Source organism: Agelaius phoeniceus, chromosome 1 (genome assembly GCF_051311805.1).
Source record: "Agelaius phoeniceus isolate bAgePho1 chromosome 1, bAgePho1.hap1, whole genome shotgun sequence".
Lineage (NCBI taxonomy): Eukaryota > Metazoa > Chordata > Aves > Passeriformes > Icteridae > Agelaius > Agelaius phoeniceus.
Genome location: NC_135265.1, coordinates 125,184,074 through 125,203,648, shown reverse-complemented (window position 1 = coordinate 125,203,648; position 19,575 = coordinate 125,184,074). Strand labels below are relative to the sequence as shown.

At 37.3% G+C, this 19,575-nt stretch overlaps 1 protein-coding gene across 1 annotated transcript in view; it reads right to left on the bottom strand.

Moving 5' to 3' along the window:
• Nucleotides 1-1,805: 1,805 nt before the first annotated feature.
• ZBTB10 (zinc finger and BTB domain containing 10) overlaps nucleotides 1,806-19,575 on the bottom strand; it is a 31,893-nt gene continuing 14,123 nt past the window's right edge. The window contains exons 3-5 of the mRNA XM_054642975.2: nucleotides 15,396-15,569; nucleotides 13,370-13,545; nucleotides 1,806-10,888 (exon numbers count right to left, since the gene is read on the bottom strand). Coding sequence (XP_054498950.1) covers nucleotides 10,583-10,888; nucleotides 13,370-13,545; nucleotides 15,396-15,569 — 656 coding nt within the window. The 3' untranslated portion in view covers nucleotides 1,806-10,582. The remainder of the gene's footprint in view (nucleotides 10,889-13,369; nucleotides 13,546-15,395; nucleotides 15,570-19,575) is intronic.

The window sequence follows — 19,575 nt, the reverse complement described above, 5'->3', positions numbered from 1 at the left end:
TAGCACTGGCACCTTAGCCAGCAAACATCAGAAAAAGGACTTCAATCAGAAATTGCATCTGTGCCCCTTGCTTTTGGCTGATAACAGCAAAACACAGGATACCAACAAATCAACCACATCAATCACCAACGCTGCTAAAAGTGTCAAGGAGCAAGATTAGTGCAGACCTGACACAAAATGTGTCAATACTGAGCCTGTTATCCCAGTCATCCACATAAGGTGTCAACTCTATTAAAAGGCAAGGGAGAGCTTGGTGTCAAATTTGAAAGGATGAACATAAACCACTTCTCATGACAGAGTTTACTAAATATCTAAGCCTCAACACTGTCATACCCTACCTTGCAACAATCAAAGAAGGGTGCAAACCAAATAGCAGCAAGCTCAAAATAATAACCCTTTTCCCTGGGGAGAGCACTGGAACACTTGCCTTTTGTCCTTCAGGATGATGCCCAGGAGAAAACCACACACTACAGAGGGTGAGTCTTGCTTCTGGGCAGGAGAGCAAACTCAGACCTGACCAAGCTTTCAGAAAAGCTGTCCATGTCACAAGGCTGGTGGCATTTGTGTCCCAGCAGCCCAAGCTTCTGCAACACCTCAATTTCTCCCACTTTGCTTGCTCAAAAAATCTGCTGCATTTTTTTAATACAACTGCATTCTGTACCATGTTTTATTCATAATTACAGCTGTGCCTGAGGGCACACACCTCAGCATGGAACCACAAGACATTACTTCAAGGCAAAGTTGGCATTAAATTAATATTACATGCATTAATAAGATATTCCTTTGGCCATCCTGAACACAGAGAGGTCAAATGTTCAGGAACAATCTCTATTTTAGCACCTGAAAAACAACACACAGCTTGCTTTTTTCTTTTCTTGACAGAAGCTATGTAGAGTGTAAAAAATACCAAGTTTCAAACTGTGTGCTTGCCAAGTAAAGCTAAACATGGTATGAGAAGTTTGATGTTTGATTTGGTACAGGAAAAGCAGCTGAGAGAGGTGGAGAGCAGCTGCATTTCAAAGGGAAATCCTGATCTAGGGTCCTCGAAGGAACAAAGGGACACAATCTGAGCTCCAGCTTGCTTATCTGGTAACTGCAAAATGAAAAACAAAGCCCTGTTGCATGTGAAAATGCACTGCAGATATTATCTTTTATGCATCAATTTCATTCAATACTAAATACATACAGAGTATCAAACAGTGGATTCTGAAATGCTCAATTAAAAACACCAATAGAAAAAATAATTAACCTTTAAGTCGGGAAGTCACACTAAACCCAAAATCTGCCCTGCACATAGCAACAACAGGTTGCAGAGCTATTGCTCCAATGCACTAAGCTCTTGTACACTGTTTAAAGGGATGCAGTGTAAACTCAGACTTGGAATCATCGAAGCGCCCGAGCACAACAAAAGTTCAAATTCCAACCGGGCTGACTCAGTCCTTCCGCCTTCCAAAGTACATAAATCTAATTCCATGTAGTTTTACTGTGAAAGGAACTCTAAAAAGCAGGGGTCCTCCTCCCTGCTGTGTCAAAGCTGAGGATTCCCTCTCCTATATTTTCAGTTGTTCCCTGCCATTCCTCATACCAGAAGTGACTGGCAGGCTCCATGTGCAGCAATCAGGAGGTTTCTTGTTGATATCAAACACGTTGTTTTGTGAGCCCAATATCAAGTTATAGAAATACAAATGACCTGCTGCAATAATTTACAGTTAGTGCAATATAGCTCCAAAAACTGGTGACAAAAAAAATCCCTCACTGCATTTTAAGATGCATAACCTAAAACATTGTAGAACACTGGCACCAAATCCAAAACTAAGAAGTTACTGTTTGTTTTCTTACAAATACTTTGCTTACAAAGAAATGTTCTACAATGCTAGCAATATTCAGGATACACCAGATTTGCAGATAATTTACAGGCAGAATTGTTTGGCCAATGTCCATGATGCAGTCACTAAGGATTTACTGCAACTGTCCTACCTCCTGTAGGAGGTGTGGGGAAAGCCAACGATCTTCATTAACAGTAAAAGCAAGGCAGCATCAGAACAAAATGCAGAAAAGATACTGATGTCAAATATTTTCATTATTTTTTTTATATCAAGTAGGTTTTGCAGCTATGAGTACTGAACAGACCCAGATCTCCCTAACTCCACTGAAGTTCTTTCCTACAGAAACTCATTTCCAGCATTTTTGCATTGACAGTAAGGAAATAAGGCAATATATCTAGAGAGACAATCACTTCAGAGCCAGCTAGTGGAAGTGCAGAAAAGATAAGTATGTGCTCAATTGAAGCAATCCAGCAAGTGAGGAGTGAAAAAAGGAGTATCTGGTGCAAGACAAGCAGGTGGAAGAGTGTCTGAGAAGACTTGTTTGAGATTTTATCCTGTGATGATAAAGAAATGAGTCATCATCCATCACTATGAATAAACTCTAAAGTTAAATCATTTGATGTGGTAACTTAAAACCACATTCAGTTTTAGATTCTTTTCTAAAGCTACATCAAAGAACAGGAACTTCCAATAATTCTCATGAAACACCACAGATTTACACAGGTATGCCAGTACTTTGGCTCTTGAAAAACAATTTTCTCAGTGCTTCAGGACAGCTTTATGAAATATCTCAGGGAAAAGACAATTATCTACTTTGGACAATGACACACACAGGGCAAATAACCCCCCAAACATTACCTAGCAGGTCACAGCACAAAAGGCAACAAAACAGCTTTAAGAGTCCTGTCAGATGCTGCAGTCACATACACCATTTCAATAGCCATGGTTATTAAAGCAGCACAAATAGTGACAACTGCACTTAAGAGTGTTCAGCATTATCAGATCGCACTTTTATTCATTTAAATGATGCATGAGCATCAACAATCACACGTTCAGACTGACTAGTGGCTTCTTCACAATACTGTGCTGGTTTCAAAACTAAAATGCTTCAGAGAAAGGTGTCAGAAATTCTAAGGGAAGTCTGCTTCTAGTCTGAAAATACATACACCTTTTTTGTAGACTGCAAGGGGCTTTTTAGCCCTATCAGTTATAGTGGTCACCATGCTGCTTTCCACATCTTCCAGGCAAAAAACACTATTCAAGGAGGAATCCAAAGCAGAATTATCAACAGAAAGCTACTGACAACTCCTCTGTAAACATTACAAAATCCTATCTTACTGTTTCCAAGTAGATCCTCCGTGGATGCAAATTATCTTAGAGCTATCACAGGAAAGATTACTTAGAGATAAATCCAATAGTTCTGAAAAAACTATGATTGAAAATGGCAATGGTAATTGTTGCAAACTTAGCCAGAGTAATATAATATATCTTATGCAGCTTGTAAACATCTTGGCATATCAAATCTCAGTAAGGTTTAAAAGCAAGCATTTCCCTGAATTCCAGTTACTCAAAGGCAAGAAATAAACCTTCCCACTCCCCCTCTTTCAATTATCTCAATTTCTGAAAAAGATGAAAAAAATGTATAGACATATTAATATTATATTCTATGACCTCAGCAGTGTGATCTCCAAGTGGATGCAGAAGATAACTTGCAGAAAGATGGCATGACAACATCTAAAGAGCACAGGCAGGTCACTCACTAAAGCAGCATTCCTTAAGGAAAATAGTTACTTAAAAAATGTTTCAATTCAAGCAATGCTTCAGAAATTTATTTCCTACATTTCAGCAATGTGAAACAAGAAGAACATTCCCAGGTAAGATTTATTTTGTGACACTTCTTCACTGATAATGTTTTGCAACCTAAACCCAGGAGGAAGGAACTTAAGGCTGCTCTGAATAAGATGTAACCTATGCAGGCAGTATCTCAGGAGAATGCAGCACACCCTGACTCATAAAAGCAACCCTTCCACACTAGAGGCATCTTAGGATAATAAAAGTGGGATGCAGCTACTATTTCTTGTCAAGCTGATAGCTTTGGCATTCAATATCAATAAAATCTCTGAAAGAACTGGACTACTATTATGCTTCTACTGCATGAATTTCTGGAAATAAATGCATTGAAATGGTATAATCACTTAAATGCTCAAAAACCCTCTTGATTTGATCTGAAAATATCAGATAATTAATAATCAAAAAATATGCCTGTTTCTCAGCATAATCTTGGTATCTCTTAACAGTTAATCCTGCATGCATTTCCAAGCTAAAGGGCCAAAGGGGGGCTGACTACTTCAAGGTTTGATGTTAGGTCTATCCTTTAAAGGCCAGCATTTCAAGTGTTAAGGGTTTTACAGCAACACCAACTGAGCCCTGCTGCAAGATAAGCACCTTTTCCTTGCTGAATGCACCCAGACTTCAGGCCCATTAACAAAGCTGCTACATTCATGCAGAACTGGCTTTGCCACCACCCTCCCTCCATTTTGCAGTTCAACTTCTAGAGCTCCTTGCTGTCCCAATGTTAATTCTTACCTAATTAGATTGAATTTGCTGAATTCTAACAAACATACTTTTTCTGCAGCTGCTTCTTTCTAGCTACACAGTTAACACTGTTCTGTGGACTCTGAAGCTCTTTCCTAACGTATTTCAACAAAATATAATCATTCATATACATCTAACCAAAAAGAAATCACATTACTGTATCTCAACTAACAATCTTAAAATACATTCAAGTCTAAAGACAATTCTCTGAGAAACACCATTCAGACAATTAAAAATAATGCTGAAGTTATTTGTTCAATGGCCTAGAAGTTATTTTCCAGGCTCTTCCCAAACTGGAGCTCTAGTCCCCCATGAGACCATTTCCTCACATGCTCTAGGTACAATCAGATGTGCAGATCCAGGGAATAGGAAAAGCTAACTGGACAGAGGCCTTTGGTCTTCAGTAACCCCTGGTATCCCAGCCAAGATACACAGGCAGACTTGCCTGTCCAGGATATCAAACCTAAAACTTTCTCTACAGGGTAAACAGAAAATTTCAGTGTTCAAACCCTTCAAAGACCCAAAGGGATGATCATCTAACTGAAGAAACCCACTTGTGTACAATCTACCAAAAATAACCCACCTTTAGAAGATAACAGAAGCCAAAGCACCAGTTTAAACATGTATCCAGAATTGTTCAGACAAGAAGCTTTTGATAAATCCAGCTGAAACCACTTGCTCCAAAATTCTTAGGTTGGTGGAGCTGGAGGGAGGAAAGGAAACAGCAGGAGAAAGCCTCTGAGCACAGCCAGTACTGCAGCATTTCTGAGGGGATCCAAACCTTCTGCTATGCACTACCCTGGGGCTCAAGTACCCCCGCTGTGACCTGCTCAGCTTTGCAGTAGTTTGTCTGAACTCCAGTTTTAGGTATAACCACCTTATCTAAATTCTGCTTGTTGGAAACTAGTCATCTTTAAGGTGGCATAATAATGTATGTCTAAACCTGCCTTATTATGAGAGAAGTTTAAAAATACAGCTTAAAATAACAGCTATTTTCTACAAATTCTATTCTATGTCAGAAGCAGAAATTATTTTCAGCAAGTTGTTGGATGGCTAAGTGTTAACATTTAATACTAAAAAACCCCAAAGAAATCTCTCTTCATCTGCTTGTGGAGGGTGAAGAGGCAAGGCACAGAAAAATAGAACAAAATGGTTATTTCTTCAATTTATTTGCAGCATGGTAACTTAAAGACTGGTGCACAGAGTATTAGAAGTCTTGAAGTTATGTTTACACACCAAAATGTTAGTGAGAAGTTACTTTTATCTGTATCCTGAAGTGGCTAACCCAATTGATTCAGGTAAGAAACATTTATAGCTTATTTAAAACATTCACTTCAAATTGCAATAATGTCAAATACAAAGTACTTGTAAGCCAATTTTATTTTCAAGTTTAATGATCTTTCTAGTGTAGTTTTAAGTTTTTTCCCACATAAAATTATTTTTACAACCCATGAATTATACATGGAATCTTTAATGTGAAAGGGTTCTGCTCAGCAACACCCCTTCCCCTGGATTTCAAACCTGTATTTTCATCATTACATAGGAATTATTTTATTATAGGGTTGTTAAAAGATCCTAAGTGAAAACCAACTTACTTCTCTTAATCCATTGTGTCAATATTTAACCTTTACCATACTGTTCAGCAATGCACAGTAATGTGCTATTAAAACGTATAAAAGGCAAAGGAGCAAACATTGATCAAATAAAAATTGGGTAACAGATCACACAGTGAGGAGGGATGCTAACAGAAGGATCTACAGGAAAATATCTACAGAAAGCTACTCAGTGCTACTACCTCTGCAGAGCCTGAACCACATTCTGAAGACACTGAATAAACTCAAAACTGGGCTTCTTGCATAGCTTCATCAGAAGGTGGTCACCAACTAGTGCTAGAGAAAAGTACAGTGAATTGTCAAAAACATTCAAGTAACAAACCAGAGGAGTTGTAACAATGCAAACTCAAAACAGCCTTTTTCTTATCACATTGCACTCCACATTTTGCTCCTTTTTTTCTTTTGGCACAAGTTTTTCGGGCTGGTGGTGGAGTCAATTGTCTTGCTTTCATTTCCGTTTCTAAAGCCATTTAAATACAACAAAGTAGAAAAGGAACAGCAAACAAGGTACAGTACTTCCAAAAATGAATTTTGCATCTATGTGGAATCAGCAGACTACAAAAGTATTTTGGAAGCGGTGGGAGACTTGTGTTACTGGGTGGCAAGAGCAAGAAAAATCAAGTGAAACACAACTTAAAAGCAAGCTAACAACTGAGATTGGCCTCATTAAAGCAAATCCTATTAAAAGCCTTACCAACTTAAAGCTAGGAAGGAAAGCATCTTCTGCTAACAGCATTACTGCTGTGACCCACAACTAGCAGCATACCTCATGCCAGTGTCCTGGCCCCAACGTTTCTTCACTTGATAATGCTTATTCTTGTCAGGAGAAAGTAGTGACATGTATTGATACCTGAAAACTGCATTTGCAGAAAGCTACACATCTCAAAAACCAGGTGTGCACTATGGGAACAAGTAACTGCAACTCATACTTCTCAGGATGCATGCTGACAAGTAAATACAACTTCTGGTTTTCAAAACTGGTTTCACAGCAGAGATGACTTTACTAGAGGATTGTTTGGAAGCCGAACCACAAAATTTGTCAAAGTAATTGGAAAATGCCATTTTCCCTGCAAGATGCATCTGTCATTGCAATTGGAAAATGCTTTCTAATGCACTACAGTAACACGGACAAAAGGCAAACACATTTTATGTTGTGTGTCTTCCTTACATCATTTGACCTACTTTGACCAGAACTTCTACTTGTGAATCTAAAGGGAATTTACTTACTAATTAAAGTTTTGTCCTGTATCACAGTGCCCTGCCAGAAACTGCTCTGTATGATTATCTCTAAAAGATGCCCACTACTGCTTGAAGAGAGCAGAAAGCAAACAAAAACCCTCACAGAAAGGGGGAATCCCAACATCAGACAAACTTTGTTTGTTTTAATAACAGACATTATTCTTTTTATAAAACTACTTGTGTGGCATTGCCCAAATACACAAATTGCAGACATTTGGGTTGAGAATTATTTCATCAGAAGACAAAATGAAAGACTGAATATCTTTTCATTTGATAAATATGACATTTTAAGGGCATCAGTCTTATTTTAAAATGGAAAAAAATCTCAAAACAGACAAAATCCATTACTGTGTTACTACAGCAAAACTTCAGCATTTCTTGAGGGAAAGAATTTCTTGCACAAAGAGAAATCTATTCCTAATTCTTATAATAGTGAAGAAATTTGATCTGTCTCTCAAGAACTAATTCTTCAGAAGTTTTTTTTTATTAATTTAGAACTATACCAAATCAAGCTAACATATTTAAAATAACTTCTAAATAAAACAACTCAGAAAAGCCAGACTGGAGATAGCACCTGAATTCCTATGGTTCTCCAAGACAAGAACAGTGGACCTTCACTGAAGTATTTCACACCATTTGCTAGAGACAATCACCCTCTCTCTCCAACCTACAATGGGCAATTACATGCAACTTGTAAAAGCAAGCAGTTAAGCTTTACCAAGGAAATTATGATTGTCACAATGCAACAGAATATTAAGGCCATTGAATAATAACTGAATAATTATATTATAAATAACACAAATGTTTACTAAGGCCTGCTTTTCCAAACAGAACCAGAACAAAAGCACAACAATTCTGTAGTGTACCAAGTGTATATTTCAATTTACTGTAATGCAGTCTAACAACAAATTTGGTCATAATTTACCAGATATACATAAATGATTTAAGTAGTAAAAGAAGATTCAGTTCCAAGAGAATAAGTTCATACCTTGAAGAAAAAATCCCAACAAAACAAAAGGGAAAAAAAAAGGAAAATACATTAAGAATGTAGAGCCAGGTCCAGTTTCTAAGCATTAAGTGAGCAGTATTCTAATAAAGCAGATTTAGGTGAATTTCAGATATATATATATTTATATATATAGACAGATCTACCAATTGTAAACTATGGTTTTAAAAGGGATAAATGGGATGGAAAAATCTTTATGCTATACTTACATATTCACAAAGCAGAACATTACTTTAACGTTTAAAATACTTTTTCATTCATATCATCTTTGCCCAACTAATTTCTACTTTGGACCCCACCAGAATTACACATTACTCATTTCAGTCTAGAACAATGAGAATAAAATGTAATCTTCAGTGTAAAAAAGGTACCCTGCCCTTCCCACCCTCCCCAAAAAACTATTCATGTCAGGATTACAATGATGTGGAAACTACCAATGAAACAAGTGGATGATAAAAAAAAGCATTTTAATTCCCATATAACTGTAGTTCAAACTTATCATCTCAGTTTCCATCAGCAAAACCAATGTCTTAACATTATGTTACTGTTCTATGGACAACAGTAAAGCTTGTCTCTTTAAATACATACCAACTTTGATCAGATGGAGCACCAGTAAGATTTTGTCCATCAAAGCATAATTCAAATTATGCACACAACTACCATAATTTAGTTACCTGACATAAAATAGGAAAAAATATACTCATTTTAAAATTAAACAAAGTTGAAAAATATGGTGACCCTCAATAGTTTTTTATACAGTACTGTCACACTGGCCTAGCTACGTGTCATGACAAATGCTCTGCATATTTACTCACTGTGACATAATAGTACATCAGACTTATTGTTCCAATGATTGCCTGAATTAACTTGCCTTAGGCTAGACAACACAGAGGAGTTTAAGGTGAAGGTGTAATGCCCTCCCCTCCCTATGAAAGGGGCCTGAAATCATTGGTACAATATTACAAGCTTAGGAAAAAAAAAAAAAAAACAAAACCAAAAAAAACCAAAACAAAACAAAAAAAAAGAAAAAAAAACCACAAAAAAAACCCCACGTGGCTACAAAAATTCAAGTTTCAATGCCTCCTAGAAAATCTGAAACAAAGAGCATAGGGAGCATATCCTCCTGAAAAGTAGGTAACTCAAAGAGCATTTTTTCCTTTGGACTTCTTGTTTTTCTTAAAAAAAATTCCAGCAAATGAGCAAGTTAAATGTAGTTTGTTTATATTAAATACTAACAACAACCCATGAAGTACAAAAGAATAAAAAATAGTTTGTGTTCAATGATGAACGATGGGCACAATAGCCTAGTGTCCAATTCATATCACATAAACTAGCCAAAAAACGGACAAGTAAGAAATTATTGACCAAAAAGTTGTTTTAATATGACACTTTCTCCATTCCTTGCATTTTTATTCTGTGGGACTGAGGTATACACCAGGGAAACAAAAAAAATTTTGAGAGAAGGGGGGCCTTAGAAGAGAGAAGAAACATTATTACATCAGATACCTTTTAGCATGACTGTCTCTTTTGACTAAGTGGCACAAGAGTTACCCATGCTCTGATCAGTCTATTATTTCATTATTGGTCATTTCTTCTGCATCATCGTTTTAAAACTGATGAATCAACAGCAACCTTCTTTAAAAACAGACACTAAATTAATGCCATTAAAAACTTCTCCAGTGCTTATCACCCATAGCACCTGCCAGCATAGAGCCAAAAGTTTTCAACCCAAATTTCAATATGGTGTTGGCAATATCTGTGACACATATTTAAATGATTGGCTTTCACCTATCAGATTACAGGAGAGGTAAGGTTTGTATGGCAAAGACATGCTTGTGGAAAACGAGCCACCAGCCCAAATTAGCTTCACTGACTCGCTGACAAAGGTACGAGTGGATTTGGGAAAGCTGTCTTTGTATTTCCATACCAAATTGCAAATTTTCTTCATTCATGTTAACAGGTACATGAATGTGTAACATAATTACAGTTACTACTATGTCTGAATAGGACCCAAGTAGCTATAGCCTATAAATAATAAAAAATACATTTTTCTTTTGATAACTGACTGTAGATGTGAGGACTCTGTATAATTCAACCAAACGGTTGTATGCTGTACAGTCCTGTGCAAATATCATAAAAAAATTAATAATCCTTTTTTTGCTATAAGGCTTTGACCCTACATTTTCACAGCAACATAACTACCATCCAGCCTGTACCATATTTCGCAAGCCTTCAGTATTCAAGAATTCAAGCAGTCAATCCGTACAGTGTCCATCTGCAGCGCCCTGAAGTCTCGTGCTCTGTCAGTCATCTAAAGGCATGCAGACTTCCCCGCCTTCATCCCATCGAGACTGCTCATTCTGCTCTTCTACATCGTCACCCAGCTCCTCATCGCCTTCTCCCACTTCATTCTCTTCGTATTCTTCATCCCTAGGGAAATCTGTGTCCTGCACCTGGTCTGCTCCCTCCTGCCCTCCAGGCTGAGATTTATCTGCACAGTCTACACAAACTCCGTAACGTCGTGAGCCGTGTCTTATTCCAACGCTGGCTGCAAGCATGAAAATCTTCTTGCACACCATACACTTGTACTTTTTATCCTTTTTATGCACCTATGGAAGAGAAATTTTAACAGCTGAATATAGGCATATCACTTACATTTGCATATAGTACTAGAAAACTATTAATAACAACAATAATAATTATTAATATAAAAATTCCTATTTTTAACTTTTCCAAAAGATACCAAACACTATTCAGAGTAAGGAAGGATTACTGAAGATCTATTTATGTTTTCCTCAACAGATATGAGCTACTGCCCACAAACAAACCACTTTGCTGGAGCTCAGCAGGTCGCCTGTTCTGTACACAGGCGAGTGTTCAGTTCACATCTCCTCAGGGTACAGAGCAAGACTCAGAAGCAATGAGAGCAGCACAAACCCTTCCAACCGCACACAAGATAGTTTGTTTAGAAAATTGCTTTTTACAATTTTAAATTCTAGAAATATTAAGAACAAGCAAGAGTTATTATATTCAAGAATTCAAAGAGCAAAATTCTTCTTCCATGACTTCTCCTTCCCAACACTATTAAAATTAACATCAACTTTCCAGGTCGCTTAGGTAAGTTTTTTGTCCTGTATTTGAGTCTGTGTGTAAAATTAGAAGGCTGCTGTTGACTAACCATAAATTTTGATTTTGAATTTGGAAGTATGTTGCTTGTACAAGTAACTGAATTCAGCAACCATGTATATTAGTTATTATCTATGAAAAAATGAAGTTGAAGACTTCCTTCTTCTATCTGGTGTTCCCACAACAGATTACATTTATGTGCTTGAATATCTAATTTGAAGTCTCATTCAAAAAGTTGCAATTTTAGATAAAAGAAATTACCACCCAAATGAGGGGAAAAATAAATTAGGTCATGATACAAATAGTTACTTCAGCTCTGCTGTATAGTCTGTACAGCTGATACGTATGCTTTCCTCAGCCTCTAGACTTGTTATAATACTTCACACAAGGCAGAATGTTTGAGGTTTGTTGAGCTGAAAGGGGAAGGGAGGGGGGAAAAACATCCAGAAAAAAAAGTGTTCTGACTTTGTCAGAGAAAGAACACTTCAATTAAAGCACAGAACTGCACTGAGCTCACTCCACAGCTGTTTTCACATTGTCCAACTTCATCTCCTTTCCTGGAGGAAAAAAATCTTCAGCTACAAGTCCTGGTCAAACAATGCAGGACAGAAAACTAAAGTCCCACTCTACTCTTCTTGGCAGACCAGCTAACTCCCACTGCTGCCATCTTCTCAGGTGAGCCACAAAGGAAGGAGCATGGCCATCAATGAGGCAATAATGCCCCAATTCTCTCAGCCTTTCTGCATCTGAGATATGCTTCATCCCTCCAATCATTTTCATAGCCCTCCCCTGGAGTAGCTCCAACAGCTCCATGTCCTTCCTGTTTTGGGGACCCCAGAGCTGGATGCAGTGCTCCAGGTGGGGTCTCATGAGGGGCAGAATGCCCTTCCTCACCCTGCTGTCCACACTGCCTTGGATGCAGCCCAGGATACCTTTGGCTGTCTGGGATGAGAGAGCACACTGGTGGCTCATGTCCCACTTCTCACCCACCAGCACCCCCAATCCTTCCCAGCAGGGCTGCTCTCACTGTGTTCACCCAACAGCCTCTATAGATACTGAAAGTTGCCCCAGCCCAGGTGCAGCACCTTGGAGAAGTGCAATTTACCAACTCCATGTGCTAACTAACCTTTTCTAGCTATCTACAAAACATCTTGCAAAATAAGGGGAATTTTTAAAATCACAGCTTGGAAAAATGTTCTTATTTTCTCACCACCACCATGATCTTGCTTTTATTACTGCCCAAAAACACCCCTTGGATTTTATATTGAATATATTATAATGGAGTCTTAATTTCATTATAGACTAGATACAAAGCACCTACAAAATACCCAAGACAGTTAAAACTTTTTCTGGATCCTCAGATAAAGGAGTACTCAAATCAAATCCCGAGTTATGCAATGTGCACAGAACAGGGTAAGCTGAACTCCTGGTTGTGGTACTGGCAGAATGTAAGTCAGACAGATGTTTACTTTCTGCATCAGATCTTTTTCATTCTTTCCTAATCTTAAAGCAGATACAGTACTATAGCTTTGTCTAGTTGTGAAATAAACATTTCAGAACTACCTCAAGATATTGTGCAATTGCTGAATTAACAGGGTGCCCTGACAGAAAACAGTGATGCAGCATTATAGACCAAGATGTGATGTTCTACTGCAGTAAAGCTAAGCCAAATCTGCTTTTCATTATCTACAGAATACTTATATACACTGCATCCCTTTATCACATCACTTTCAAAATAATCTTGAAATTACTGTCTTCGTTGACACTGCATTTTCCATTAAGAAAACGAGAGGCACAGTTATCCAAGAAATGTTTATCTTCATCCATTTCAGATCAAGATAAGACAATTTACATTATGTCAAATCAGAGAACAGTTTGTTCCAACTACCAAAACACCTGAAAAACCCCATAAAACCCCACTCATACATGTGCATACATATACATGAACACTTGAGATTACCTACCAAGGAATGTCTCTTTACATGCTCTCTTCGTGTAAACAGCTTCCCACAGATGTCACAACTGAAAGATCTCACTCCTGTGTGAATGAGCAAGTGTCTCTTTAGTGTTCTTCTGTATTTGGCTACATAATTACAGTGTGGACACTTCAACTTGTTCATGATTAAAGCAGAGGAATCACCTAAAAGATAAGAAGCATCAGGATAAAAGATGATGAAACATGCAAAGAATAATCTAAATTTGTTCTGTCTGGTGCACAAAAATAAACAGGTGCCAAAACAATAAAGCAAAATACATGACTTCTCATCAGTGAAATCAGGACAATGCCTGTCTGCAGAAATCAAAAATGCTGCTAAGTTCTGCATGTGCAATTCTACTAGAAAAATACCTACTTGTAAACAAGTCATTTTTACCATGGAAGTCTTATTTCATGAATTGAAGTAAGTTAACCATAATTTACCAATATTTCATTTTCCTAGATGTCACTTATACCAGAAAACATTTTCTTCTGGATTATAAACCCTCTAACTCTGCAGCATTTAGACAGTTGCAATCTTCTCTTCCAATATTCTATTTAGAATTACATGCAGGAACTGTCTACCAAGATCTGACTTGAAAAAAAGTATAAGTAAGAATGAATATTGACAAGAGGAGTAAGACACTAAGAGGTAGCAACATTCTGAAATTCTCAAAAAGGAAGTTATTGGTTCAGATTTTACCTTTTTTCTACTTTGATCTAACAGCAGAAAAAATAAAAAGAGCAGGAAAAACTTCTGGAAGAAGCAATATCTCACTTCTTCCTTATGATGGAAGAGAGCTCTTTATATAGTTTGCCCAAAGGATATATGCAAAACAGGTTTAATACAGTTGCCTATTACTGTGTGAAAACACCACGGGATTCTATGGCATAGAAAGGCCACACAGAAATACAAAGATTATTTTGATAATAACATACTGACTCAGCTTACTACAGGTGAGAACTTATGAACATCATCATAACCATCTAGAAGCATCCAAAAAGCACTGGCTAAGGCTACCTGATTATGTGCAAGAGTTTCTAGTGTTCACACTGGCAAGAAGAAAACATAACTAATTGCACATTATGTGCACATGCTCACAGGCATGTCTCTAGAGTTGCCTCCTTTGAGTTTTGAAATCCATCCAAACATGGAAGTTACATTTTGCTAATATTCACAAGTTTCCATACTGGAGCACTCATGTGAGCTGCATGTTCACATAACATCACATAATGGCTTGCATGAAGAAAAGTAAATCCTATGCAGGCAGACACCAGGGCTGTAAAATATATGGGAATTTATTGGTTTAAGAACAGGCAGACTTCCTAAGACCCAGCTTCTAATTTCTTGACTGCTAGCAAATTTCACCTTCTGATGACCACATTTCTTCTACTGTAAACCCCAAAATATTTAAAATAAACCATAAGGCACATCCCAGTAACTGCTCAGTTAAAGAGAAGAGGTAAGCATTACTATTACCCAGTACTTGCTATCTTCTTTTTACTGAAGATTTGACATATTGTAAGAAACTAGCAACTATTGTTTTAGATATGGTGGTATTTTCAGTATGTTTTCAGACAGAAAAATAAGTACAGATAACTGCTTGCTTGAACTGACAGAAAAAGGCTTAATTACAGCGTCACGGAACTAAAAACATTTATTGCAATAAAGTTTCTTATTTTTAATAGCAAGACATATGCTGATATCTCCTTTTAAAATTATATTTATTTCCATATCTTCACCATCCAAGTTTTCAATTTCAAAGGCCATTTATCTGTATTTAGCTTAGTAAAGGGACGGGCAGCTATCACGTTATTAAAGACCTCAGGTACCTTCACACTGAGTCACAATACTAGAACTGATATAAATCACATTCTGGTTTTACTCTTCCATACATTTGAATTCCTTTTCCTCCCTCCAAGGAAGTATACTATCCAGAAAGGCAAATGATATGGAAGAAGATTGATTAAATAATTTCCTAACCCTCTACCTACTCTCCATCAGACACACTTACCATTTTCCCAAGCTTCTTTTGGCCAAGATTCTGGCAGCAATCCATACTTGAAATCACTTGAAGTACCCGGTAGCAGCCCATACTTGAAGTCACTTGAAGTACCCGGCAGCAATCCGTACTTGAAGTCATTTGAAGTACCCGGCAACAGTCCATACTTGAAGTCACTTGAAGTAGCTATTAAAGACACATTCTTTCTTTAGCTTCCTGGGTTCTAATCAGTCATCAATCTAATCTGTTTTGCAATATAGATCCTTTTTAAACTGTGACAAAAATGTTTCTAACCTTAAAATAGTAATTATAGCATGTTTTCACATAGTATTCAATACTAAAACAAGAAATAACTGTATTCTCAACTTCAACGAAATGAGACCCCTGAACTACTCTCCCCAGCACCATTTCTTCTCCCCATCCTGAGAAAAGTTGAAAGCCTTTTTCCTACTACAGGGACTTTGATGGTAAGGATATGTACTCCCTCACCACCATCATGAGGGGGCTGAAAGGTTTTCCATCAGAAAACCTTTCTCTTCAGAACTGCTTTGTGCAGTGACTTCACTTGGACTGCCACAGTAGTCTAGCTGGTACAAAACTAAGTATTTTCTACTAGAGGCATGGTGTTTTTTTTATTGCCTTAAAATATCTTCATGGTGTATATATATATATAGTGCTTTAAATGCCTTTATTTATATAAAGGATCCTACAGCTATGTCTAAATCCTTTTCTGAATAATCATCTCCATTACTCTAAAACCACATCAATTCAAGAGAAAGTAATTACTTGGAATATAACAGCTTAAAAGACTAGTTTGCATATTTACATTTGCTCTTAAGACAAGATCTTCTGCAGTTTATGTTGCCTTTGTATCGTTTTTCTGCTTTAAAAAAATAAAACTATTCAGAAGTGCACAATGCCTTTAAAATATCTTAGCTTGTTTACTTCCATACTTCGTAACAAGTAAGAACTGCATCAGTGAACATGGAGTCACTATTACAGCGCACAGAGAACTATAAATAGTACACAATAAAGCTGCACTAAGAATTTGACAAAATCACATTTGTTGGGCAAAAGTTCTTCTGGCAATAGTGCAAATCAATGTTCTCCCCAATCCCCAAGACAGGAGTTTGTTGGAAATCATGAACTCATAAATCCATTACTTTCCTCACAGGCAAACAGTTGTTAAATAAACAAACTGCAGTGGTAACTGGCAGATTTCCTTTTATTTCTCTAGATGGTAGTTGGGTCCTCACACTGGATTCCCAATGTCACCACTGTGAAAAGTCTTGAGAAGTATTTTAGCTTTCAAGCCTGAAACTATACATTTTAATAGCCCAAAGACTTCTTTTTATCCTTACACTATTCATTCTAAGGATTTTTTGGGAAAGGAAATTCTCTTAGGCTAAACCAGAATTTCATGCAGCTAGTGGCAAGCCGCATATTTAAACACTTCCAACCTGCAGTTTTACTGGAAAAAAGTACAGATTACAAATCCTCACAGTATGAGACACATACAGTAGTTTCATATACTGCTTAGGCAGCATTAACACTGGCAGCAGTGATTCGGTCTGCAACATAAGACAACAGTTCAAAAGGATATCACTCAACAAGTAGGAAGCTTATAATTCTATCTCATCCATTAGACAATGGCAAACAACAAGCAAAGCTGGATCATGACTGCCAAATTAGGCATTCTACCAGAGCTTTTAAAAAGCAGGGCTTGAGTGAATGCAGACGAGAAATAGCAGTATTTTAGTTCATCTAACTACCTATTTTGCTATAAAAGGAAGAAGAGGGAAGGGAATAAACCTCCCTCTCCCTTAAAAAACACAAAGCGGTGAGGAATTTTTTTAAAATTACCGACTCTAACTTTAATTACTGACCTAACTTCTGTTATGTCCAAAAGAGGCAAGAACTCCTTATACTAATTTGGAGTGATGGAGTCCAGCAATGGCATCTCAACAACTCAAGGAATAGAACACAGATACCCTCTAGACATGCCAACTACACATTCCTTTGAGGTGAGGAGGAAGACTTCCTTCTGTAATACACACGAAAGGATTAGAGAGGAAGCAGTGCTGTGATCTTTAGGCTAAAAGCCTCCAAATTACAGCAGGCTTCAGGATCTAGCAGAGGAAAAAAAAAAAAAACAAACCTACTTTTATAATGTTTAAAGTATTAGATCCTTTCATTATAGATTTTTCTCCCTGAACTAGAACTGTAGCTGAACAGTGAAAGGTCAGTCAGTAACAAAGTATTTTAATCACTTTTCCCTCCCTTATAGGATGAATATCTGTAAGATCCACAGACCCAAGTCTTTACTGCACACAGATGTACTGTTATGCTGTGTACAGGCACTATTGTATAGCTTCCTTCAGAATAAGCATACACCAAAGACTGACCATAGGTAAGAGTTGGACCAAGGTGAGCACATTTTATATCTAACACTGTCACTTTGACAATTCTTCTGTATTTATGAGAATACAAACTAAATGCCACTAGGAACATTTATGTACACAGCTGATATTTAAGTCTGAGGGAACTTAGGATCTCAAACCCCTGCATAATTTGAGAACTTAGCACAAGACTCAGCACAGCCAAATAAATTTAAGAGCTGTCATCTTGTGTAGGTACTAAACCTTTCAAACTCCAACTGGAAGAGAAGACCCACTATAACATGAAAGAACACCAGGACAGATACCACAAGCGATAAGAGGTTGCTACACACTGATACAAGCTTCATGCTTCAGTATACATGACTAAGTAGATAATAATTAAACCTAATGCTTATTCTTAGAATAATTCGTTGACCTAGAAAACCTGCTTTCTAGATTAAGCACACATTTAATGTGCTCAAAACAAAACCATGCAAAAGGCATCTTCAGTGTCTAATTGGTCATCCAAACAAGACAGACTTGAATTACACACAGACTGGAAGCTGGAAGTGCAATACCCAGCCTGTCCCACCTTCCCCAGCTGGATATAGACCCTACAGTCCAGTAAGCTTCCAGAATGTAACACATTTACAGACCCCTGTGGCTCATAGTATCTTCTCCCATTTCTCCTCTCACCCAGGCTACTACTGACCCCTGAAACCTGCTTGCAAAACTAGACATAATTATCACCTGACCTGTTCTGGTCACTTCAAAGCCAGGTGATAGCCTCTTGATAGGAGGCTGAAAGCAACTATGGATGCAGTCATACTGACAGACTGGGGATAGGGTGCAAAGGGGGAAGTATAGACAGGTAAGGCAGACCTTGAAGAAAAAAAAAAAATAAGCTAACTAGAAGCAATAATATTCTGTGTCTCCAGACTAAGCCACTTGATCACAACTTTTCTCTGATCTAAGGTTACCTTCTTACACTTTAGTTGATTTCTAAGATGTGTAAGTTAATAATCCAAATGCCAATTAACCTCAAATATTTACCCATTCTTCTAGCCTGCATGGATAAAAGGATATCAGTAATGTGATCTTTTATTGAAGTCAACAACAAGCAAAGCCAGACAACAACAAAAAATAAAAAATACAACAATACAAAGAAGCTCATTAACCATCAGCACTAAAATTCACATTATGTTGATTTGACAAGAGATAGGACAGTGTGAAATAAAATAAAGTGGTTGTGTGGCTTTTACACCACTAAAAAAAAGCTATCAAAAACATTGTGAAAGGATTTTATGTTCTACTGCATTTGTTCTCAGGAAAAAGGATAACCAGAAGCCAGATACAATGATTTTCAGTTTTGAAGGCAAGAGGTAGGCATGCACCACCAGAAAGAGAGAACATGTCTAAGCCAGAAGCACCCTTAGTTTGACAAATTTCACTCTTTCTGATTTATATGAGGAAATATACAGATTTGGGGGCCAGAAAAGGATACATTACTGAGTAGGTGATGATATGGGAAACAATGAGAAGTTCAGTGACAGAAGCCATTGAACAGGGCATTACAGAAAAGGACACACATATGGTGCATTGAGGGAAAGATACAAAACTTTGCATTAGATACAGATGTTTGTAGTGAACTTCTGTTTTCTTTACATATATTAGCATTGGAAACAGTGCCAAAATAAGAGAAAAATAAATACTATTTTTCACTGTATTTTTTTGACACTGACTGCTCATCTAATCAATTAAAAAAGACAGAAAGTAGACAGGATAAGCCATAGCTTTCAAGGATTGCAAAGAAA